The sequence below is a fragment of the Budorcas taxicolor genome, chromosome 16 (genome assembly GCF_023091745.1).
Source record: "Budorcas taxicolor isolate Tak-1 chromosome 16, Takin1.1, whole genome shotgun sequence".
In the NCBI taxonomy this organism is placed as follows: domain Eukaryota; kingdom Metazoa; phylum Chordata; class Mammalia; order Artiodactyla; family Bovidae; genus Budorcas; species Budorcas taxicolor.
In genome coordinates, this window is record NC_068925.1 from 52,297,548 (window position 1) to 52,322,247 (window position 24,700).

General features: G+C 57.7%; 2 protein-coding genes across 2 annotated transcripts in view; both read right to left on the bottom strand.

The window, feature by feature from the left end:
• Window positions 1-21,312, bottom strand: part of AGRN (agrin) — a 38,846-nt gene extending 17,534 nt beyond the window's left edge. Inside the window, exons 1-3 of the mRNA XM_052653696.1 lie at window positions 21,106-21,312; window positions 18,672-18,933; window positions 621-668 (exon numbers count right to left, since the gene is read on the bottom strand). Of these exons, the coding sequence (XP_052509656.1) occupies window positions 621-668; window positions 18,672-18,933; window positions 21,106-21,312 (517 nt within the window). The remainder of the gene's footprint in view (window positions 1-620; window positions 669-18,671; window positions 18,934-21,105) is intronic.
• A 2,293-nt stretch (window positions 21,313-23,605) lies between these two features.
• On the bottom strand, window positions 23,606-24,615 carry ISG15 (ISG15 ubiquitin like modifier). The gene is made up of 2 exons (XM_052654203.1): window positions 24,523-24,615; window positions 23,606-24,076 (listed from the first exon to the last, which is right to left on the bottom strand). The coding sequence occupies exons 1-2, from the start codon at window positions 24,523-24,525 to the stop codon at window positions 23,606-23,608; spliced, it is 474 nt and encodes a 157-aa protein (XP_052510163.1). The 5' UTR covers window positions 24,526-24,615.
• Between the last annotated feature and the right edge of the window lie 85 nt (window positions 24,616-24,700).

The following is a 24,700-nucleotide window of genomic DNA, read 5'->3' on the forward strand; positions in this document are numbered from 1 at the left end:
TGGCCCTCTGTGTGTGTACTTCGGTGGACCTGGGCAGCTGCCTGCCCAGCAGGGTTCCCAGGCACTGAAAGCAAACTTGGGAACGCCCCTGTCTCCCAAGAGGACCGCATCCACCCCTGCCCTCCTGCAGCAATGACAGCGTCCTCTCCTCTGCTCTCACATTAGCTTAATTACAGCAGCCTGCACAGCAGGAGGCACCCAGGGGGCTGGGACCCAGCCCACAAAACAGGGCAAAAAGGCCAGGCCCAGCCTGCTCAGTCTGGGGACAGACCCCCCTATCTCTCCTCAGACAGCTGTCACTGGTCCTGCTGAGACCCTCCCCGAGTCCCCAGCCCCCAACCCCTCTGTTCACATCTTGTCTCACAACCTGGGGGCTCCAGTCCCAACTTTGAGGCCAAGATGCAGCCAGGCCCAGGGATTCCAGACTCCACGTTCCTTTTGTTGTCCACTACTATGGACTCCTCAGGTTTCCTCCTCCAGGCTCCTCTGCTCCAGATACTCCTAACACATCTGATGTGCACACCCCAAGGATAGCTCCTGACTCCCCCTTCACGAGTGCCACTGCCCATCCAGGCACAGAGTTCCAAGTTCAATCTGTCACTAGGTGAACCCCTACTCACCATCCGGAGGTGTTGGGGGCACTGGCGTGAAGTGGGTCCCAGGTTTGTCTGGAAAAAAAAACAAATCTCAAGTTAGCTCCCCCTGAGCTGATCCTTCCCTAGCCTGTTCCATTGTCCAACCTGGAGGTGGTCACCTTTGCCTGTACACATCCCTCCCCTGGCTCTACTCAGAGCCATGAAGACTGGCCAAGGCCTGGCAGTAGACAAAGACAGAGGCCTTGGCTCTTCTCTGCCCCTCTAGTTGTATCATCCTGGCCTGACACCTGTCAGGAAGGCCCAGTGGCAGAGGTGTAGGCACCATCTATTCCTTAGATGAGCCCCAAGCCCTTCCAAAGCCCCTATTCCCAATGTAACCAGCTGCCCCAACTCCCCAGATCCCAAAGAAAGTTGTCAGTGCAGCTCAGGATGAGAGCTGGCCACCATCCTCCCACCTGTCCACCCAGCCCATGGACAGGCTTTTGGGGGCTCAGGCATTCAGAGAACAACCCATGGTGTTCCAAGAAGATGCAGCTAATGGCCTCTCTGTAACTCTGCCTGTTCCCTAATCTTTTGGCTGAGGCAGGGGACCTCAGCCAGCAGAGGCAGGGTCACTTGGGTCCAAGAGGCAGTCACACCCGCAGACACATACAGTTGTTGAGGAAGAGTAGCACCGCGAAGCCAAGCGTGGCCGTGGCCAGGAGGATCAAGCAGACATTACAGGGGATCATGAAATACCGCACCAGGACGGAGACCCTGCGCCGCTGCCGGCGGTCCCGCTCCAGCAGCAGTGGAGGCATGACCCAGGCTCCTCAGCCCCCACTCTTGAGGTGTGGGGCTTCTCACGGGGTGCCCTTGGGCCTCTTCCGTGCCACTCTCTCCATTCTTGGACCCCTGGGGCAGTTGACAGCCGCTCTATTCTCAAAGCTCAGCTCCAGTCACAGCCAGGGAGTGGGAAGCACCAGCCCCCTCCACAGCCCTTGAGGCTCATAATGGATGTGCAGAATTCTCCTGGAGCAGAAATCCCAAAATTGGACTCGGAGGAACAACCAAGGGCCAGCACCACCCCTGCTGTCCACACCGGTCAGGGCCTGGGCCAGAGGCTCCGGCAGCTCTCGGCCGGGGTCCAGCTGTGCTCAGTCTTCCCGGAGCCAGCCTCGGTAGTCCCACAGCCCCGGATCCTGCCCGCCCGGCAGCCTGGGAGAGGCTGGTCCGATGGGGACTGGCGGCGATCGGCCCTTCGCCCAGGACTCAGCTAGGCGCGGGGCGGCGGGTCCCAGCTGCTCAGTCCCTGGCAGAGGCGGGAGCGGCGACGGCAGCGAGCGGGAGGAGCGAGCGCGCGTCCGGAGAGAAGAAAGAGCCGGCTGCCGAGGGCCGCGCCCGCTCCCCGCGCCCAGGCCGGGGCTGAGGCGGTGAGTGAGGGGCGAGGGGCGCCGCTGAGTGAGGGCGGGGAGCAGAGACAAAGGAAGACGCCTCCGGGGACCCCAGCGTCCGCGGGGAGTCACGGCTTGCGCTGCAAGAAGGATGGGGCGGATGAGGACTGGAAGGCGGCGGCACAAAAGGGAACGCATGGGCTGGGGGTGCTAGGGGGCGGCTGTGGGAACCGAGGCTGGAAGGGAGCAACGTCCGGGGAGGGCGCAGAGGTGGGGCGCTGAGGCTAGGGAGGGTGCAGGGTCTGCCTGGGGGGCCGGGGTCGGGGTGGGAGATGAAGGGGAGCGGTGGCTGGAGCTGGAGGCGCAGGTGTGGGGGTGGGGTGGGGGGCTGCAGAGAGGGTGCGAGTAGGTGGGCGAGGGTGGGGCGGGACAGGGACGGGTTCCCTCCCGCTCCCAACCAGTTGGGCTGTCTTGTGCGTGTGAGCGACGGCGCGGCGGAGGGTCTGAGTCCCCGCAGCGGGGCTCGGCCTGCACCAAAGACCCGGTTCTGGGCTGCAGGCTGCGTGTCACCGCCTGTGCGTGTCAATATCTCTGCTTCTGCTGGCCCCACCCTGGTACTGTGGGGGTAGCATCTCCAAGTGCATATACACAGGTGGGAACTGGGCTGGGTTCAATTCAGAGAGTGGGCCACCCCTCCCTAGGAACTGACATCAGCACCTCAAATTATCCCGGCACTCCCAACTCGCGTCCGCACGGAGAGAGGATCATGCAAATGAGTCCCATGTAAGTAAGCGTTATGCAAATAGTCGGGGGCTCCAAGCCCGGTCCGAAGGCCCGGAGCGCCCCCCAGAGGCCGTCCGGGAAAGTCGGGACCGTGACGTCACAGCCGGCCAGGATGTGCAGCCCACCTGGCACTCGCGTCCTCCCCACCACGTGTCCAGCTGCCTCACGAACACTTCCCTGGAGTTCTCACACACACACCCCGCTCACTCCCTCCTCGTCAGGTGGGCTCTTCACGCCTCCCAACCTTCCTCGGCTGGGACAACCACCTGCCAGCCAGCTCTCAGTTCTGTCAGGTCCATCTCCTTGTACTCCTTTCCGTCCCACGGCCCGGCACACTGCTGCCAAATCCCAGCGGGATCAGCCCACCCTGTCCGGGTCCCCCATCACCCACGGCAGAGAAGCCCTGGAACCTAGGGTTCTACCGAAACTTGTAGGAAAAGCCAATACACAAAGTGGGACAATGCACCCAGAGCAGCAGTCAGGCTACTTGGAGACCCTGCCCTTGGCTGTCCTCACTCTCTCCTCAGAGGAGCCTCCCACCCTCTCACCTCACCCTGGCACTGCCCACACCACACTGATACTGGCGGTGCCCCAGACTGGGAGCACCCAGGGCAGGGTCTGACTTTTTATCTCCTCCAGGCAGGGCTTGGCCCAGAGCCCAGAACATGGTGTGGTGAGTTCAGGCAGTGACACATTTCCCGTTTACTTTTCACTGCAGCCCCCCTAGGACTGCAATCTGATCCTTCGATTTGGGGAGGGGTCCAGTCAGTGCTAGGAGTTAAACCATGGACTTGCCCACTGGACACATGCCTGCACAGGAGCCCTGTTTGCTGCTGCCACTGCAGCTGTGGAGCATCATGGGTGGGCCATGGGAGGGAACCAGAATGTGGGAGGGGTAAGGCCTGGGATCTGGGGGAAGCCTCCCCCAGGCAGAGAGCCTGGAATCTGCCCGCAAATGGGCTGGCCTTAGATGCTCCCATGGCGGTGGTGCTGGGTGCCCTGTCGGGCTTGGCCTGGGGTAAAGGCAACCGCATGCAGCCTGGTGTCTTTCAGCTCCAGTCTGAGCCCCCACGGGGGTTGGATGCCTTCAGAGAGACAAAGGGCCATTGAGGCCTCAGATCCAGTCAAGGGGGAGGAGGGCTCAGGCTACTCCGGCTATTTTAGGATCTCCAGACTCAAAGTCATTCAGCCTTGACCAGCCCACACAGGCTCAGGTCCCAGGAAGAGAGGATGAACCAAGCCAAGAATCAGACCCCCTCTAGGCTTAAACACAGCAACATGCTAGTGCTCACATGCTACACACACATTCCATGTTCCAGGTCTCCCATACGCAGACATATGTACAACCACTCACTCAAGTCTGCACAGGCACCGTGCAGTCACACACACACCTGCGTGCATACACACTGCACACCTTCATGCAATGCAAAACTTGCCCCTCATCCACACAGCACACATGGAGTGAGCCCCCACATACACGCGTGTAGTTGGGCCCCTCCAGACGCTCCCCTGGCCCTGAGAGGAAGATGGGGAACGAAGTCCAGAGAGAATAGAAAGCCTACCTACTGGCCTCCCTCTGATCCCTTTCACTCCGTAGGGGAGGGGCCGGCGCGCTCCAAAAGGATGGGGTGGGAGTGGGGCGGCACCGCCCTCCCAGCGGCAGGCACACTCCACGCATGCGCACACACCTCTGCTGTGGGGACCTCCGCCAGTCTCCATTCCTGGGCCCTTGAGGGTACCCGGTTAGTGTGTAAAGTGCATCGAACAGTCGAGTGCAGGTATGTGGCCTCCAGCCACAGGTGTCTGGCCGCCCTGGTGGGGGAGGGGAAGAGGACAGGGCAGGGCGGCCCCCTCCCCCAGCCTCCTAGAGTCGGGTCTCAGGGCCATCCCCTCCCCCTCGGCCTCAGCAGACAATGGGCGTTTCACAGCGGGACGTCGCTGCTGGACTGCGGCCAGCCGCTGGTAAAGAGGCGGCGTCCAGCCCGGCCCGATCGCCCCCTCAGGTGAGGCTAAGGCCGGGAGGCGCCCATTTGAGTCCGCGGGCTGTGTGCCCGCCCACGAGCCCCCGGGCAGGGCCCACACTGCTGGTTACCCCGCGCTGTCGGGAGGTGGCATTAAGTGAGAACTTGTGGAAGAGTTGGGGCTGGTTCGCAGGGCAGCGGCCGCTGACCCCGGCACCTCTCCTCCTTCATTACTCAGCATTCATCCTGCCCAGGCTCGGCCAAGCTCCTCCGGGGGTGGGCTCAGTGCAGGAGGCAGGTGCCGAGTCAGGTCAGCTCTCTGCCCCTGGGAGGTTACCCTGTAGCTGAGATTGCCCTAGATCACAGCATCTATGTGGGGAATGTCTGTACGGAGACCCGAAGGACGGAGTCGAGGGATTTGCACATGCAGACAGAGCCAACTACAGAGGCCCAGTAAAAACAAGCTCAGGAGACTGCATGAGACCAGGAGAAGCCAGCCCGGTGAGGCCTCAGGGAAACAAGGGCCAAGGCCAGACCAGCAGGCCTGGGGAACCCAGGGCCGGGACACCTGCCAAGACAGGCTTCAGCCACCAGGGGGCGCCAGCCGAACAGAGGGGGTAGTAGACACCTGAAGAAAAGGTAGAGCCCACCAGGCTCCTCCATCCGTTGGATTCTCCAGGCAAGGGTACTGGAGTGGGTTGCCATTTCCTTCTCCAGGGGATCTTCCCGACCCAGGGATCGAACCCAGGACTGCCGCATTGTAGGCAGATGCTTCGCCGTCTGAGCCACCAGGGAAATCAAAGGTAGCGCAAATGTCCCCAACCTTTTTGGTACCAGGGACCAGTTTCGTGGAAGACAGTTTTTCCACGAATTGGGAGTTGGGTGGGGAGACGTTTGGGGATGATTCAAATGCATTACATTTATTATGCCGCCACTGATCTTACAGGAGGCAGAGCTCAGCTGGTAATACCAAAATGGGGAGCAGCTGTAAACACAGATGAAGTTTCGCTTGTTCACCAGCACTCCAGCCCCTCACCTCTTGCTGTGTGGTCTGGATCCTAACAGGCCACCGACCAGAAGTGGTCCATGGCCCGGGAGTTGGGGACCCGTGAGGTAGGGGATGGGGTGGAGGTAGCTGATCCATACCTTCTGTCCCTCCCCTCTAGGACAGCCCCAAATCCACCTCTTTTGGCCAGGTCCTGCCCATGTCTAGGAGGAAACAGAAAGCTGGAGGAGCCAGGGTGGCACCCAGGTGTGGTCAGTGCCAGTGAGTCAGGAGACCCTGTGTTCCTGCTGAGGGCCACAGGCAGGCCAAGAGAGATGCACAGTCCAGCACAAAGGTCTGAGTTGGGGGGCGGTGCTTCTTGGAGGTATTGACCAGCTGGATGTCAAGATGAAGAGGAGTGGCAGACAGACACCTATTGGTGAAGGAGGAAACAGACAGAACAGGCTCCATCTTGAAAGCAGGACTCCATCTTGGGCTGGACTGTGGACTTTGAGCTATATGCCCAGTATCTATGGAAACGACATACCAACTGGAAAACCAGACCCCCAGGTGGAAGAGCCCCAGGGCTCATTCCTAGACAGTCTGTTACCTAAAAGAATACCCTAATTATCTGTGTAACCAAATAAAATAATAAATTCTATTATGCTTACTGGGATATGCCACAGGCCTATTGATAATTGTCCACTGTTAACTACCTAGGCTTAAGGCATATGAATCATGGGTTAACTTTGACTGTATCTTTCTTTTCCTTTGTTCAGACTAGTTTCAGGGAATTTGGGGAGGTGGGTTTGGGCACATACACTTAGGGTGTACAGTGAAGTCGCTCAGTCGTGTCCAACTCTTTGCGACCCCGTGGACTGTAGCCTACCAGGCTCCTCCCTCCATGGGATTCTCCAGGCAAGAGTACTGGAGTGGGTTGCCATTTCCTTCTCCAAGGGATCTTCCCGACTCAGGGTATATAAGGTTTTCAGAAAAACTGGTCGGGGTCCTTGACTAAGAGGAGACTCTGCCTTGGGCCCGACGGTGTAATAAACTGCACTCCACTATCTGCATTGTCCTTCTGAGTGAGTTTGTTTCCCAGAACGCGTGGCTACAACATTTGGTGCATTGGCCGAGAAACTCCTCACTTTGAGGAGACAAGTCCCATTTGAGACTACCCCGAGGCCTTGTGGCTCAAATCTTCTAGAGGGGGAAGGCGCCTCGCCCTTCTGGAAGGATTCTGCTTCTCAATGCCCAGATCTTTCATGTTAGCAGGTAGTGGATGGCAGCAGGGGAACTAAGCTCTCAGGTGAGGAGGAACCCACCTGGCAGCGTGGAAGATGGGGCCTGATCACCCCCCTGGGAGGGACTAGAAGGGGCACAGACCCACAGAAGCCTGAAATAGGCAGGTGGCAACAATTGCCTGGTACACAGGTTGACGAGTGTGTAGGGCTTAGGAAGGAAACTTGTGAAGGTCATTTAGGAGGTGGTGTCCACGCCATCTTGGGGAAAATTATTATCAAGCCAACTGCCAGGGGATTTTTAGGAGAAGACACTTGGTTTTGTATGCTCGTATTCTGCCCTCCCCAAGGAGGTGTCCCATCTGCTATGAAATTCTTGCTGCTGCTGCTGCTAAGTCGCTTCAGTCGTGTCCGACTCTGTGCGACCCCCTCGGAATTGTCAGGCTAGAAGGAGGGGGATACATAAGTGAGTACGAATTGGCTTTTCCGGAGATGGCCTGGGACGTGGGATATTTAACCCATCTGTATTTTCATCTGCACTTGATCAAGCCCACCAAGGCAGAATGGACTTTGAAAGTTAAGGGAGAAACAGTCTTAGATCACATGGTGTTCTGGTTAGGCTGTGCTGACCAGCAGGTGAAGACACCCTGATCCCCTTTCTCCCTCTGGGATCTCACCCCAATTAGGAAGGAGGCAGAATGGCAATTTAAATGTCATTGAGTGGAAATATCGGAAGTACATAGTACTACTGAGAACTTCGTAGACAGAACGAAAGGAAAAGTAGAAGGTCCGAGAAGGTAAGCAAGATGGGGGGAAGTGAATCTAAGGCAACTGTGTTGGAGTGCATGATTAAAAATTTAAAGAAGGGATGTGGAGGAGACTGGCCACCTCATGTGAAGAGTTGACTCACTGGAAAAGACTCTGATGCTGGGAGGGATTAGGGGCAGGAGGAGAAGGGGATGACAGAGGATGAGATGGCTGGATGGCATCACCGCTCGATGGCCATGAATTTGAGTGAACTCCGGGAGTTGGTGATGGACAGGGAGGCCTGGCGTGCTGCAATTCATGGGGTCGCAAAGAGTTGGACACGACTGAGCAACTGAACTGAACTGAACTGAACTGGGTGAAGATGAAGCCTAACCGCCTCCACATACTCTGTGAGGTTGAATGGCCCCCTATGGGAGTAGGATGGCCACCAGATAACACCATGAACTTAAAAATAGTGGAAGCAGTCTATACAGTAGTCACAGATTGAGGACAGGACACCTCAGTCACTATGCAGAGCCAGGACACCTGGATCAATATCCATATATTGACTCATGGCTAGGGTTAGCTCAAGACCCTCCTACTTAGACAAGGTTCTGTATCCAGAAGGGAAAGGGGAAAATATTAATGGCACAAAAATTGACTGATGATAAAAAAGGAAATTATACAGGATTTGGACGGGGATGACCTGACCCCTCCTCCATACTGGATAATGACGGGCCTGCCTCGCAGTGCTCCACCAGGACCGGAGGCTGCCTTACTGCCCAATCCAGGGCCAGGTGAAGCTCCTGCAGCAGCCCCTGCTCTTCCACCAGCTCTCCAGGAGTTCATAGAGCTGCCGTTTCGGCAGGCTCCAATCCCAGCAATGGAGACCTCTGGTCAATGCCCCCAGAATTCCACCTCAGCTGGACCTCCTAGATTGTATCCGGTGAGTACTGATGGGAAGGGGGAAGAAAACACAGCAATTAGCCAGAGGCTGTGCTCTGCCAAGGAACAGGGGGAAGAACCCCACTACAGACGCCCCTCAGAGAGCTACGACAGCCTCCAGCTCCGGACGCATGGGGCACTACCATCAGCCCCCTGTAGCCTATTATTACCAGCCATTTTCCTCTACGGATATATTAAGCTGGCAGAGACACGCTCCACCTTACTCGGGGGAGCCACAAGCAACGATTAGGCTAATGGAGACTATTTTTCGAACCCACCGCCCTACATAAGATGACATAATCCAACTACTTGTCTCCCTTTTCAGCACTGAGGACAGACAACAGGATCCTAACTGAGAACTAAAAATGGTTAAGAGAAATGGCACCTGAGGGTACTGCAAACCCACAGCGGTGGGCAGAGCTAGCCACCACCGATGAGAGGCCCAATGGAGACTGTAACACAGAGGAAGGCAGGGGCCACCTGGAGAGTTATCGGGTTACTATTTTACAAGGTCTCAAGAGGGGGGCCCGAAAAGCTATGAGTATCCCAAAATCCTCCGAAGTGATTCAAACGGAAAGCGAATCACCCTCTGAGTTCTGTGAAAGACTATGCGAGGCCTATAGATTTTATATGCCAATAGACCCAGCCAGAGGCTGCTGGGTCTCAGATGGTGATAAATGCAGCCTTTGGTCTCTAGCCTACCCTGAAAATGTCAGATGGGAGGACACCAAGTGACTCATGAATTTTTATACATCCCTGAATGCCCAGTACCTTTGTTAGGAAGAGACTTGCTGTCTAAATTGGGGATACGAGTGACCTTTCCCCCCATGAAAGACCCACTGTTCGAGTGGGCCCAACCACCTATTTTACTCTTCCTCTCAGTAACCCCTCAAGATGAATGGAGGTTGCACGACCTCCCAGAAGGGAAACTGGACAGGCTAAACAGTAGAGAGAGAAAGTTAACTCAACAATTCCCTGAGGTCTGGGCGGAAGACAGCCCCCCCCGGCTTGCAAAACAAGTCCCACTGGTAATAGAACTCAAACCCGGTACAATTATGTCAGCACCCGCCTTGGGCCTGCCAGACCTTGCTCAGCCGTTTACTATTTACATGACTGAAAAGGACAAGGTGGCTATAGGAGTGTTGTCCCAGACTATGGGGACATGGGACAGACCTGTGACTTATCTCTAATCAGCTGGACAATGTTGACACTGGGTGGCTGGGATGCTTACAGGCAGTTGCTGCAACTGCCTTACTGGTCCGGGAGGCAACCAAGCTGATTTGGTCCAAGATTTGTTCGTAAAAGTCCCGCATGAAGTCAACACTCTCCTGTGAGGAGACCCCCATAAATGGCTGTCAACATCCCGGACTACGCAATACCTGGGACTGTTATGTGAGAACCCCCATGTTACTACTGAGCCTTGTCAGGCCCTGAATCTGGCCACTCTTTCTTGTGGGAGAATGTGGGCCCTCACATGATTGCAAGGACATATGCCAGCAGCCCTGACTTGAGAGACCAACCAATCCTGGACCCAGATTTGGTCCTGTACACCAATGGCACCAGGCTGGTGAAACAAGGACAATGACTGTCGGGATATGAAATAGTCATGGAAGAAACCACCGTTGAGGCTCACTCTCTGCCATCACACTGGTCCGCTCAACAGGCCGAACTATATGCTCTAATCCAGGCCCTCCAGCTGTCAAAAGGTAAGAAGACAAACAGTTACACAGACTCCAAGTATGCTTTTGCCACACTGCAGGGCCCTGTATAAGGAGAGAGGCCTTTGACAGCTAGTGAAAAAGATATTAAAAATAAGAAATTAAGACCCTATTAGATGCTGCCTGGGAACTAGAAAGGATTGCAGTCATACACTGCTGAGAACATCAAAAAGAGGATACCCCCCGGGCTCAGGGAACAGCCTGGCAGATAAGACCACTAAATCAGCACCCGAGGGCTTGGGGGTGACAAGTGAAGCCCCTATTAAAGCTCTCATATTGGCGGAGCTACCTGAGCTAACACTAGACTCTCCAAAATACAATGAAGCCCAAAACCAACTAGCCAAAGCAGAAGGGGCCATCAAGACTGAAAAGGGATGGTGGGAATTGCAAAGTGGCAAATTATTGGTACCGGAGGAGCTGGCACCCACTCTGGTAAGCCAAACACACCAAGCGACCCATATAGGCCATGATAAACTGGAAGAGCTAATTTGAAACTATTTCTTGGTTCCCCACTTCTCTTCCCTGTGCAGGACAAAATCTCAGAACTGCACTGCCTGCTGAGGTCAATGCTGCCTCTCGGCACAGACAGAAACCTCCAGGGATTCAGGTAAAAGGCACGCTGCCCTTTGAACACCTGGAAGTGGACTTCACTGAAATGAAACCTCACTGATACTACCATTACTTGCTGGTCATAGTATGTATGTTCTCAGGATGGGTAGAAGCTTTTCCTACCCAGACTGAAAGAGCATCAAAAGCAGCCTGTGCCTGCTTAGGGAAATAGTTCCCAGATTTGGATTTCCTACCAGCATTGGATCGGACAATGGCCCGGCTTTCGTAGCTGATTTAGTATAACAAGTAAGCAAAACTTTAAACATCAAGTGGAAATTACATACAGCATATAGGCCCCCGAGTTCTGGGATGGTGGAAGGAACCAGCCGGACACTTAAAGAGACACTCTCCAAGTGGATCTTAGAGACTGACTGTTCCTGGGTGGACTTGTTTCCGACAGCTCTGTTCAGACTCAGGATGACCCCACAGTCCCATGGCTCTTCTCCATACAAAATTGTGTATGGGAGGCCCTCTCCCATAATAAAACAGGTGTCAACAAATTTGCCTCAGGTAAGGGGAGATGAGATTTCACAGCAGATGGAACAACTGGGTAAGGTAATAAATCAGGTAACTAAGGTTGTACAAGAAAGGGTGCCATTCCACCTTGGGGAACAGATTCACGAATTTGTGCCCGGGGATCAGGTGTGGTCAAGGACTGGAAACATGACTCCTTGGCCCCACAATGGAAGGGTCCATATGCTGTTCTAACCAGACCTACTGCAGTTAAAGTTGCAGGTGTCACTCCCTGGATCCACCACATGAAGATGAAGAGAGCATACCACGCAGACCCAGAGGACGCCTAGTGGACTGCGCAGAGGGACCCCTCTGATCCCTGTGAAACCAAGATCATCTTAAAGAAGAAACAGAGATGAAGCTCTACAATCAACTGCTGCTACAAGGACTTGCTGGTATCATCTTGAGACTGACCATAGTTTCAGTACAAAGAGGGACCTGTGCTATAATTAAAGTTGAATGTTGTATATATATTCCTGATTTATCTGGCTATATATCAGCCACCCTAGATGACATGAAAGGTCAGGTAAAACTTATGTCTGATGATAATCTTCCTTTTTGGACTTCAGTCCTATGTTGGGTGAAGGGTGATTGGTGGAAAACCATATTTACTATTGTTATAGTTGCCTTGATAGTTCTGCTTTGTGGACCCTTTATTTTACAATGTATTATGAACTTTGTAACCCAAAGGTTGATGTCGTTCTCCCAAATTGGGGGTTGGAGAGTCAGGGTGCAATTTACCCCTATGAATGATGCTCATACTATGAGTTAAGAGCATCAAGAAGAGGGAATGAATGAGGAAACAGACAGAACAGGCTCCATCTTGAAAGCAGGACTCCATCTTGGGCTGGACCGTGGACTTTGAGCTCTATGCCCAGTATCTATGGAAACGACATACCAACTGGAAAACCAGACCCCCGGATGGAAGAGCCTCAGGGCTCGTTCCTAGAGTGTCTGTTACCTAAAAGAATACCCTAATTATCTGTGTAACCAAATAGAATCATAAATTCTATTATGCTTATTGGGGTATGATCACAGGCCTATTAATAATTGTCCACGTTAACTACCTAGGATTAAGGCATATGAATCATGGTTTAACTTTGATTGTATCTTTCTTTTCCTTTGTTCAGACTAGTTTCAGGGAATTTGGGGAGGTGGGTTTGGGCACGTACTCTTAGGGTATATAAAGTTTTCAGAAAAACTGGTTGGGGTCCTTGGCTAAGAAGAGACTCTGCCTTGGGCCCGCCGGTGTAATAAACTGCACTCCACTATCTGCATTGTCCTTCTGAGTGAGTGTGTTTCCCAGAACGCATGGCTACAACATTGGAACCAAGAGAAGCTGGGAACAAAGGGACAGAAAGACCGACCAGACAGGAGAGAGCCACATGGGTAGCTGCAGCAGCTCTTCTAGTGGTCCTGTGAGGGTCTGCTGCTAGGCCCTGCGTGGACGGGTGGGTGAGGAAGGAACTGATGGATGGAGTCATGAGTGGACTCTAGCAAGCCTCACTGCGCCCCCTCCAGGAACAGAGGTGGACACACATGCTTTCCCCACTCGTGGGTCAGGACAGGCCATAATCTGGCCCAGATGTTGTGCCTTTATGTCTCCCCAATGTACTTAGAAATCATGTACCTGTTGCCAGAGGGACAGGTGCCTCAGGGAGCCACAGCAGGTTGCCTGCTTCTGGGCCTGGTATGCAAAGGGGGCAGTGCAGAGGCAGCTGCTAAGGGGAGAGGTAGGGAGCTTCAGGCCCACCTCACATCAAAGGCAGACCCACCTCTCCTGACCTGCCCTGCTCCCTAACCTAGCCAGACACAGGGTCCAGCAGGCGTGTGAGGGGGCAGGGAACCCAAGTGACCCCAGGGACTCTTCCTGTCCAGTGCAGCCCTTCCATCTCTGGCATTGAGAAACCTAGAGGCAGAGCCCACAGGAGGAGGGGCCCAGCTCTCTGCTGGGGATGGGGTGGTGGGACGGGAGCAAAGCTGGACACTGGGGCAGCAGGCAGGAGATGGGACCCACAGAGGGCCCACAGCCCTGTTCTCAGAGCTCTGGGACACAAGCCAAGGTTGCCGGGTACCATCGCATTGGCAGAGTATCTGCAGCGTCCCCTCCCCAGGCTGAGTCCTGCGATACAAGGGTGGCAGGAACCACAGGCCACCAGCTGGAGTTTCAACCAGAACTGTTGTGTGCTGGTTGGTACACCTGAGATTGCAGGCACATGTGCATACAAATGTAAACACACACACACACAAGTGCAGGCCACACAGCTGGAAACAGCTGGCTGCCTGTGAGGACAGAGAGCTTGCCCCTCCCATGCCTCAGTGGGAGGGGAGATGGGAGGGACCATCTTCCCCTTCCCAGGTCCAGCTGTAAGCAGCCCCCTAGCAGGGGGCCTTCCTCAGAGGAAGTTCTCAGGCTCTGCTCTGGGGGGAGAGGCCCCTTTGAGGGGAGCTTCCCTCCCCACTGGAAGGCCTAGGGCCCCCTAAGGCCCCCCAGAGGCCTAGGTCACCCCTCCCCGGCTCCCAGCCACAGCCTAGGACAGGGCCCAGATCCCTCCTGAGCCCCCTGTAGCCTATGGGGACACAGAACTCTCTGATGAGCTGGGTCACTCTCATCAGGGTAGCTGTCACTGTCTCATTTCTGAGATCCCTTTTTCTTTTTGTGAGAGGTGGGCGCTTCCTGGGACTCTGGAGTGTTAAGTGCTATTGGGGCTACTTCAGGGATTGTGCCTGCAGTCCCCAGCTTGCTGGGCTGGGCCTCAGGGGCCTGTGTGGGGAGCCACAGTTCCCCTATCCCAATGCTGAGGGGGTTGCTGGGGCCAGCAGAGCAGTTCAGGCCTCTGGGCAGCTGGCCTGGGCCTTCAGGTGAAGGCAAAGGACTTGGGGGGCAGGGGCAGGAGAGAGGTCAATTTCACCAGCTGTTTTCCACCCCCCTGTGGTGATGGGGTGGGGGCAGGCTTTGATTCTCAGGGGATTGGGGGATTAACCCTTTAGGAAGGAAGCAAAACAGGCTGGAGGAGGCTGTGCAGGGCAAGCAACAGTTGGCTAGATCTACAACCCTGAAGTCTGGGCTCACTCCCCTGCTAACCTTACCTGGGGCAGCCTCATCCCACCCTCTGCACTCTCCCTACCTCAGTCTGAAAGGATTGGCGGGGCAGGGGGCTGGAGCCCCAGACCCAGACCAGCTAGCCCTGACCAGGTGATCCAGTTCTTCCCAGCACCCCAGAGAGGCTGCGAGCACCCCCATGGCTCTGCCTTCCTTCCACAGGCAGGCCCCACTGGAATCTACTCTGTCCAGAGCCCTGGGGAAGGCAGGTATAGACAGCAGGGGAGGAGAGGACAGTTTCAAAACAACTTTTTTTTTTCCATTTACAATCTGCTGGGGAGTATGGAGGCTGGGGCACTTCTCTGGGTGGGGAGCAGGGTGATGGGGTGGGGTCTGGAAAAAGTCAGGAGCTGTTTCTACCAGCTCAGGCCTCCTGCGGGAAAGGAGCGCACTGCCTTGAAGTGATGGATCCAAAGCCCTTTGGTTTCAGCAGCGCACCACCCCCCCACCCCGTCCCCACCCCCCACTGCGCCCCAAGCCCTGGGGCCACCCCAGTGAGGGTATCAGCCAGCCCGCTGTGGTCCCACAAGCCCATGTTCTCGCAGACTTCCTACCGGGGACCCTAGGTGAGAGAGGACAGTGCAGGAGGAGGCCACGCTCCACCTGAGCAGATGCCCCGCCCCCAGTGGCTGGAAGGAAGGAGAAAGCCTAGGCCTCCAGCCTGGGCCTGCCCCTGCTCCAAGGACCTGCCTGGGGGAGGGGCCACGGACTGCAATGGGGCGGGTCTGGAGGGGGTGGGGTGAGAACTTACGTCTGCAAGAGGGAAACAGGGACAGGAAGAAGCCACCTCCCACCTCGGCAGGGAGGAATGTGGGGGAGTAGGGCGGGCTCAGGACTTGGGGGTACAGAAGCTAAATGCCAGACAGCAGAGGGAGCCAGCTCTGGCCCTGAGGGAGCTAGCCCTGGAACCTGCCCTGGGCTCCTACCTGCCCTGCTTTGCTCTGCAGAGCCAGTCCCTGTCTGGGGGTGTCTGTGTCCACATCCAGCTCCCAGGCCACAGGGCCTGCACCAAGGCCAAGGCCGGCGGCCCGGGACCCAGCATCTCTCTGGCCTGAGCTATAGCCTAGGACTACCTTCCCCAAAGGCCCAAAGGTTGGCATGGCAGGGAAGGAGGGAGGGTGTTGACTGGAATCAGGCAGGCCAGGCTAGGCTGTGGCCACCAGGACCCCCGGCTTCAGGACTGGGCAGGGCTGGTCTGGACTAATGCCAGACTCTTCGACCCTGTTCCTGTGCCAGGCCCGGAGAGGGCAGACAACACTTCCTTTCTCTGCTTTTGGCTCGGAGTTGGGGAGGGAAAGGCCTGGGGAAGGGCCCCAAGCCTGCATCCCTCCTAGGGGATTCAGGGGGGCCCAAGAACCAGTCTTCATTAGGTGGGGGAGAGGAGGGTGGTGGGAGTGTACGAGTGGTGTCCGGACCAGGGTATAGTGGCCAAGGGCTGGAGGAGATGCCCGCTCAGCTGCCAGCCTGGGCAGCTCATGGTGCGTGGGCAGCTGGCACTGCAAGAGGCCAGGCCACTTCCCTGACAAAGCAGGGCGGGAGGGTCTCTCTCCTTCCTGGAGCAAACCTGCAGTCTCCTTCACCCACAAGTGGTGCAGAGGGAGGGACACATACCTGTCTCAGTTATGCTCGGAATGTGGCTCCCCAGGCAGAGGATTGGGGAGGAGGAGCTTCCTGGGGACTGGAGGCTGGGGAAGCCAGGAAGACCCTGCAGGCCCTAAGGGAGAAACTGAGGAAGACAATCCCAGTGGAGCTGGGGACCAGGTATGCCCCCCAGCAGCAGGTACCCCTGCAGGGAGCAGAGTCCAGGTAGGGATGAGGTGGCGGCATCCAGGGGGGTGGGCCTCCAGGATGTGTCCCCTGACCTTGGCTCCTGTGGGCCTTTTAGGGGCAGGGGACAGGTGTGACAGATACACAGGTCTTGGGGTGACCTCCACAATCAGTAGCTTCACAGCCTTCACTCTGGGTCCCAAGGGACAGGGGCAGCTGTGGGGCCCCAAGGAGCAGCAAAGGGTCAGGGTCAGATGAGAGGTCATTGGAGCTCAAGTTCGGCCCATCCCTAACCCTAACCCCCATGCTAAGGTGAGGCTTGGCTCCCTGGAGAGCCTGCGGTGGAGTCAGAGGTCTTTATCTCTCTTACAGAATGGGAGGCATCACCTACAGAATGAGAGGCAGGCCCTTCTCCTGCCTGCTCCCTGCTGTGGGAGGTGGGAAGAGGGCTGTGCCTTCCTCAAGCCTGGCCCCAGCTCCTGAGAGCCTTGTCCCTCAGGCCTTGGGGATCCTTAGAGGGAAGCACCGCATCTAATCTACCCTCTCCCTGGCCCCCTCCCCCTTATGGCACTGCTTTCCTTCCAAAGAAGGGATCCGTGTCACCAGCTCAAAACTTCCAGGGCTCCCCAGAGCCTTACAGTGGACCCCAAGCTTCTCATTCTGGGCCCCTCCCTCCCTGGGGGCTTCCCCTCTACCACCATCCCCATACTTGCTCAGCTGGAGCTGGGGCCCTAGACTGGTCCCTATCCTGGGTAGCCAGCAGACAGCAGATGAAGTCTCACTGGGGGCTCTCTCTGCAGACCCTCCTTTCCAGGGGTCCTGTGCCCAGCCTGACATATCCAGAGCCAGGGCCTGGCCTGGGTAGAGTAGGACCTGGCAAGATGGCAGACCCTCTTCTGCCTGGGGTGGCCCCCCTGCCACATGCCCTCTGACTCCACAGATCCTTGAACTAGACCCTTCTGGCTATGGAGTTAATGACTTGTCTTCTTGATCTTGCAGAAACAGATTTTCTGCAGCCTGACCCCTCTTCCCACCTCTCCTTAGCCTCCAACTCATCCTCCAAAACTGGGGATCACACTCCACAACCTGCCTCCTCTCCATGCCACTCTCCCATCTTTCCCCTAGAGTACAAGCTTCCAAAGCACAGTCAGGGTCTCCAGTCCTCACCTTGTGGGAGGGCCATGCTTGGACCCCTCAGCTAAGCTAGTGCTGGGAAGGGACCAGGGACACAGCCCTGCTGGCATCTCTATGCGGTGTTGCATCAGGACCATAGATGCAGTCCCAGGAGAAAATGACTACAGGCTGAGCAGGATGCTACAGGGCTCTTCACTTCAGGTTCCACACCATCCCCCCACACACATAGTCCGCCCCAGGCCAGATGAATCCACCATCCAGGATCCCACAAAAGCAAGCCAGCACCACAGCAATAAGTTGGGTAGAAGATGGAACTTCCCTACCGGCCAACAGAGCAAGTCACAGGGACAGGGTCGCCTTCCCAGGACAGGAAGTCAGGGACCCTTCCTGCTGCCCTGGGAGGAAGCGATCTCTCCGCCTCCTCCCATACATCCCTCCCCATGCAGCCATAAGGGGACAGACAGGATGTGAGGGCGACAGGCAGTTCCTACTTCTCCCTGCTACATTCCTCAGCCAAGGATCTCAGCCCCCAACTGGGATTCTCCTGGGGTGAAGGGGATGGGTGAGCCATCATGTGATTCCTGCTCATCTCTCAGAGGTTAGGATGAGGGAGGGTTGCTCTTGAGCCATTCAGAGTAGACACATGGGGACAGCAGACAAGGAAAGATACTTCACCTCTCTTAGGGGATTCCACAACCCCTCAAACTCCTAGAAGCAGCTCACTCCACATAACTGTCCCTTCCCAGAAATGGCAGGCCTCTGGGAACACATAACAGGGTAGCCTCCCCTCCAGCACAATCGTTAAGCCCCACCCCAATGGCTCAACATCTGGGCCCCGTCTAGACATGTGTTCAGGCTTCTGCAGAACACAAACAACCGGTGTTCATTCACCTGGTCCCAGCCTCTCTCCTAGAACAGGGAACTCCACGAAGGGGTGTGCAGAGCTGGGGAGGCGGAGGGAAGAATGGGAGGCCTATCCCTTTGCAGGGCTGAGACTCCAAGATGACAGATAGTGGCATCGCTAGGGCCAGGGTGGGGAGTGCTGCTTATGTTATGAGTCTGGAGCTGAGGTGGCCAGGAAACCAGGGAGCCAGGACCCAGAAAAGGAGGTCAGACCACAAGATGCCATGTGCCCTAGCCTAGGACAAGTTCTCTTCCGCCCCCAAGTCACATGCTCTGCTCGGCCCCCCACACACCTTCCACACAGTGCTCGACCTCCTCCAGGTTCCGCAGGGTGATGCGCATGAGGCTGGAGTTTAGCATCAGCTCATTCTTGTGGGCCGGCCACAGGTATGGTGGGGCAGGGTTCACAAAGAAGATCCTGGTGTCTCCAGTGGAAACCTGGTTGTCACAGATGAGGGGGTCTCCGAAGCCGCCAATCACCACTTTGTTGCCTCCGTCCAGCAGGCTTTCCTGGGCCACCACATCTTTGCCCTTCAGGTACCGCCAGACCCGAACCTAGAGTGGACATGAGGGGGTGTTCAAGTGTCAGCGGTTCTCTTCTCACTGGGTAGACCAGGGGAGGTGGCGAGGCCAGAGGCAAACACTAGACTGGTGCCTGGACTTTTCCTTCTTTTCCCACCTCACTTGCTCAGGCCAGATGTCCAGAGTATACCCAAACCCTGGGCAGGTATGTGGAGTCAGTGCCCCCCGCCCCCGCCTAGGAGGAAGCTTCAGGGAAGCACACACACGTGACAGATGCCACTGCCCTTGTTATACTCCAGGATACCTGGCCTGAGAACACACCCCTTCCCTCAAGAAGCAGCCCCCCAACCCTCAGGTCTAGGTGACCCCAGCCACCCCAGTTCTAAATGTCCACCTCACTTCAGGTATGGGAAGGGGACCCATCCAGCCTGGGGTGCCTGCCTTCCACACCCTACTCTCCCTGTCAACCCACCCAGTACTTGGGCCCACCTCTGGGAAGAGCCAGGAGCAACTAACAGGGATGATGAAGTTTCAAGGTGATGGGCTCTGAGCTCAAGGCTGCGGTCCAGCTTGGCTCCATGCAGCCCTGTGGATAGGCCAAGACACGGGCCAGCCAGGAGGTGAAAGACCCCTCCTCCTGCAGGGCTCCTACAATGAGCGCTGCCAAGGCAGCCTGTGAACCACAAAATCAAGTTTGGGCAGCACAGGGCAGCCCCACCCTCCACACTCTGCTCTTAGGGCCCTGAGGGCACCTGTTCAGACAAACCAAGCCCTGGGGTGCCCACAGACCACTGGCAGTGGGGGCAGGAGGGCCACAGGCACTGCAGGCAGAATGAGCTGCCCTAAAGGAACAGGCCCATGGGGACTGCCCGTGAATGCTGTCTCTGAGAAAAGACACCCCTTTCTTCAGGATCTCTGGGGGCCAGGACTTCTGGAAAGGGGAGAGAAAGCTAACAGTGGCCCATCCACCTGGCCCCTCCTGCTGGGAGCCTTGGGTCTGCAAAATCTACAGGGACTCCCTCCACCCCCCAGTGGCCCAGGGACGGTGGGGGTGCCAACTCTTCCCCCACCCCCCATGCCTAGATACAGAGTAGGCTTTGGAAGGCCCATAACCAGCAGGGGCGGGCTGGGCGGCTTTCATCGCCTCCCCCCACCCCAGCCACACCCAGGAGCAGCGGGGAGGAAGTCGGGAAAATCCTGCAGGGACTTGGCAAAGTGCCCTGGCGGTGGTGGAGGGGAGGGGGCCTGGCGGGGGATCCCAGCTGTAGTCAGCACAGGCCAGTCTGAAAGGAGCTGCCACCCCTCCCCATCTCCAGGGAAGAGGAATGATCCGATTTCTGGTCAGGGAGGTGGTTTTAGGGGCCAGAGGGGAGCAGGGGCCTGGGTCCCTTCAGCCCTCCCTAGGAACAGATTGTGGGGAAAAAACCACCAGACCTACCCCGGGGGCTCCCAGATCCAACTGAAGGAGAGGCCAGGCAAGGCCCCTCTCCCTAAGGCCAGGGGATATACAGCTCTCCCAGGGATGGAGCACCTGCCTTGCACCCCCCGCACTTGAGGCTCAGCAACGGCCCCGCCCACTTCTCTGCTCGGACCCCACACCCATCACTGCAGCAAGCCCCACCAGGACCCCCGCGGTTGGGAGACAGGTGTGCACCCCTCCTCTCTCTCAGGACCACCCCTTCTCACCTCTGCGGAGAGGGCGACAGCACTGACCGCAGGCCAAATCACCACCTCCACCCCAAGCAGAAAGCGTCACCTCCCCTCGTCCCCTTTCCTTTGGCCAGTGGGGAAGGGGCGCGGTAGCCAAACATTCTCCGGGGGGCGGGGCGCACTTGTTTCCAGTAAGGGGGTGGGTTTGGGGTGAAGGAATAGACACCATCGGGTCTCCAGGGCCCGGGCACCGCGAGCGGGACTGCAGCGGCACAGCAGGAACTTTCCCTCCGGCGCTAGCGAGTTTTCTCAGACCCGCACCCGCCCCCCCACCGGGGGTCGGCGGTCGCCAAGGGAGCGGGAGCCGGAGCTGGCGCTGCAGAATGTCTAGGGCTCGTTCCCACGGCCCGGGGCGGGGGTCTCAGCGGGTGGCCGGCATCGCGACGGGAAGACCTCCGGGCTAGGGGTTCGGGATCGCGGGGGAAAGGCCCCCAACCAGGGGTTCTAGAAGGGTCTGAAGGGACTCAGGGTCCCGGGGGTTCCCAGGGGGCCCACCTTGCACGAGTATGTGTGCTGCACCGGGTCCACGTTGAGGATCTCCTCCACGGTGCCGGTGAGCACCACGTTCGCCTCCTCCTCGCGCCGCTCCAGCGCGCGTTCGGGGCACGTCCCGTCGGCGCTGGGCAGGGCGCGCACGGCCACCACCAGGAGCAGCAGCAAAGGCTGCAGCAGGGCCCGGCTGAACGGCCGCAGGCTGGCCATGGCGCGGGTAGAGGACGGCGGAAGGCGGCCGGAGCAAGCGCGCGGACCGGGCCGCGCCGGAGACGGGACTGGACAGGACGGGACGCAGCTCTGGGGAGGCGGCGGGAGCGCGGGCGGCGCGGGGGCGGGCCCTGAGGCAGCACCACCCCCTTCCCGCCCCCCTCCCCCGGCCCGCCCGCCCCCGCCCCCGGCCCTCCCGGCGCCCTGCGACCCGCGGCAGCCGCAAACAAAGCGCCGGGAAAGCGGCGCCGGGCGGAGGCCTGGCTGGGGGAGGGAGGGGGCCGGTCTAGGTTTGGCCAAGGTGGGTGGTGGGCCTGGCCAGGCCGAGGGGCGGGGCTGGGGCGGGCACGAGGGTGCTCTCCCTGCTGCGGCGCACTCCCACGGACGCCCCTCCCCCGTTCGCGCGGACGTTCCACCCCCCCACCCCCCCGCCAGGAAATGCGGCTGAAATCGGGTTAATGCATAATCTGGAGACGACGTGACGGGACTTCCAAGGGGCTCCAGGTTGCGCCAGGGCTGGGGCGGCGGGGGCTCCCTGGCCGCAGGAAGGGGCTGCCGGATCCGAGGCCCTGCCGCCCCTCGCGCCCTAAAGGGCTGCGCCCCTCCCCCGGCGAGAGGAACCTGACGGGGGACCCTAGTCCCTCACTGGAACTGGGGACGGAAGCTCGGCCGCCCGGGACCACCGGCCAGCGGGGACCAATGCGGGCTGGGAGCTGCGGCGATTGGTCGCAGCGAAGCGCAGCCCCGCCCACCTCGCGATCCCGGGTCGGTTCCCAGCCCTCTGCAGGGCGGCGGGCTCCCCCTGTTGACTGAGGTGGGAATAGCAGCAGCGATGGACGGCCAGCCACGCCCCCTTCCCAGCTCCCCTGAGTCACTTCTCCAACCATTCCCGCTGGGTCCAGGGGGATAAACCGAGATCCAGAGTGTGCACATTAGAACCCAACCTAGCTGAAGATGGTGGGAATGGGAGGAGAGGAGATCCCTTCTGTTCCTCCAGGGCTGAGTCTGCTGCACACCCCCTCACCCAAGCAAACCACAGATCTCTGAGCCAGAGGCCATGGAGGGTGAGCAGCCCAGAGGCACCTTGGAGAAGGACCCTACCTCGCCCAGACCCTGCTGAAGGTATTCAAGAAAGGAGGGTGTCACCGAGAGGGTGTGCTCACACTTGTTAAGTTACAGTATGACAAAGAGGTGAGGGTGGGGGCCCAGGAGATGAGGCTAGAGCCAGGAGTCCCCCTACACACACACACACACACACACACCTGCGTGTCTACACATAAGTGTCACAGGCAAGCCAGACCTGGGGGTCCCCCAGCTCAGATGCAAACTCCCACAGATCAGAAAGGGGTTTGGGTCTCCAGCCAAATGCCCCTGAAGAGTCCAAAAGCTGAGGTCTGAGTGTTCCCAGAGTCATGGACTTTGGCCCAAGAGGTGTAGGTTCTATGTCCCCCTCCCTGCCCACTGCGTTCTGTCCACGGCTGACTCACTTGGGAAACTGGCACAGAAAGAAGCATCTAGTTTGGAAGCAGGTGTAGTTTGTTCCCCTCCCATCCATGTGAACAACAGGAACCTCCATCGTGGGTGCTCCCTCACCTGCTGGCTTGGCCCTGCCATGAAGTGAACTCTGAAGGAGCAGCTCACCCTAATGGTGATGTGTGTGCCCAAGGCCCAGTCCGCAATTCCCTCCAGACCAATGCACGCTGGACAGTGTATTCTGATGGGTCCTGGAGGCCCTCAGCCCCCAGCTGGTGTGGGGGAGCCTCCCTTACAACTGGCCAAGGAAGGCCCTAGGGACTCAGCCCCTCACCACTTCCAGGGACACTCACTGTGTGGCCTTTGGGACCCAGCCAGGCCTTTTCCCTCCCTGTGCTATCTGCTGACCCAGCTGTGAGGGTGGGGACCAGTTGTGCAGGGCTGACTGAGGCTCAACAGGAAGACAGGGATGGGCTTCAACAGACCTGCCTCTTTTTATTTCTCTAGAAGTTAATTTCCCAAAGAGCTGAGGACACATCTTCAGTTTCTCCAGAGGGTGGGGGTGGTGTCACCATTTTGATCCCACAAGGTTTGTCCCTTAACTTGGCCACTTTAGCCTGGTGACCACCCAGTGACCCTGGGTCCCCCCACCCAGTTCCTCCTCCACCCTTCCCCCAATCTCACCAGAAGGGTGCCGAATGGAGGGCTGATGACGAGGGGTGCTGGACAGGGTGGAATGAACACTTCACATTTGGCTTTGCTACAACTTTATTCACTGCGCTGCATGGGGAGCCCTCCCTAAGACCCTCCTGGCCCTTCCCTACCCACCCCGCAGACGTAGATTCATGAACACGGTGCACCCGGTCGTGAGGCCGTATTCCCCCAGCGGGTGCTCATCATCCATGGGCTTCCCTTCAAAAGACAGCCAGAACTGGTCTGCTTGCACACGCTCCTTTTGGCACACCTGCTGCTTGAGCACAGCCACAGTCTGCGTCAGCTGGACCTCATAGGAGCTGCTGCGACCCTTGTCGTTCCTCACCAGGATGTTCAGGGTGGCGCTGCAGTTCTGCACCATCAGCAGGATGGTGCTGCCAGCTTTCAGGCCCTGGTGGACAAGGGGCACCCCTTCCTGCAGCACCTCCCTGCTGTCAGGGTGGGCCAGGCGCTGCTGGAAAGCAGGCACATTGATCTTCTGGGCGATGAACTGCTTCAGCTCGGATACCATCATGGAGTCCCTCAGAGGCACCAGGATCTCCTCGCCCCCTAGCATCTTCACCTTCAGGTCCCCGCCCTGTGGGCATCACACAGATTTAGAAGTCCTGGGACTACTGCACGTACAGCACTGACAGTTGGGTGAGTGTCAGACCCCAGGGATGCAGCTCCCTCCTCTCCACCCTTCCCATCCACCAGGAGGGGGACCCAAGGCACTGGAGAATGCAAGGGAGCAGAAGAGCCACTACCCACAACCTTCATGTCATCTCTCCAATAAAATACCCCCCTGCCCTGTGCTGATCCCAAGGGATCTCAGAGTTGGCCGCTGGGCAGAAGCCACCTTTCAGGACCCAGACCCTGATTTCAGAAAGAGCCTTGTTCCTCCCCTCAAACTTAGGGAACTGGATGCTTTGAGTAGCTCTACCTGCCTGTGCATATGTAGGCATTCTTCTCCTGGGAGATGCCACCAGGCAGGGGAGTACAGAGCCCACGTGCCCCACCTGTCAAACCCGCCTCACCACTCACCATGGCCGTGGGTTCTGGTGCCTGGTTCTCTGCAGACACTGGTTGGCTGTAGCTGCCTCTCCGCTCTCAGCGCTCTCCAGCGCTGGCAGCTCAGCCCTTTAAAAGCCTGAGCAAACCACGTCAGAGTTACATAGGCTAATTCAGCTTCAGTTTCGGTTTCCTTTTCCCAGGACAGCCC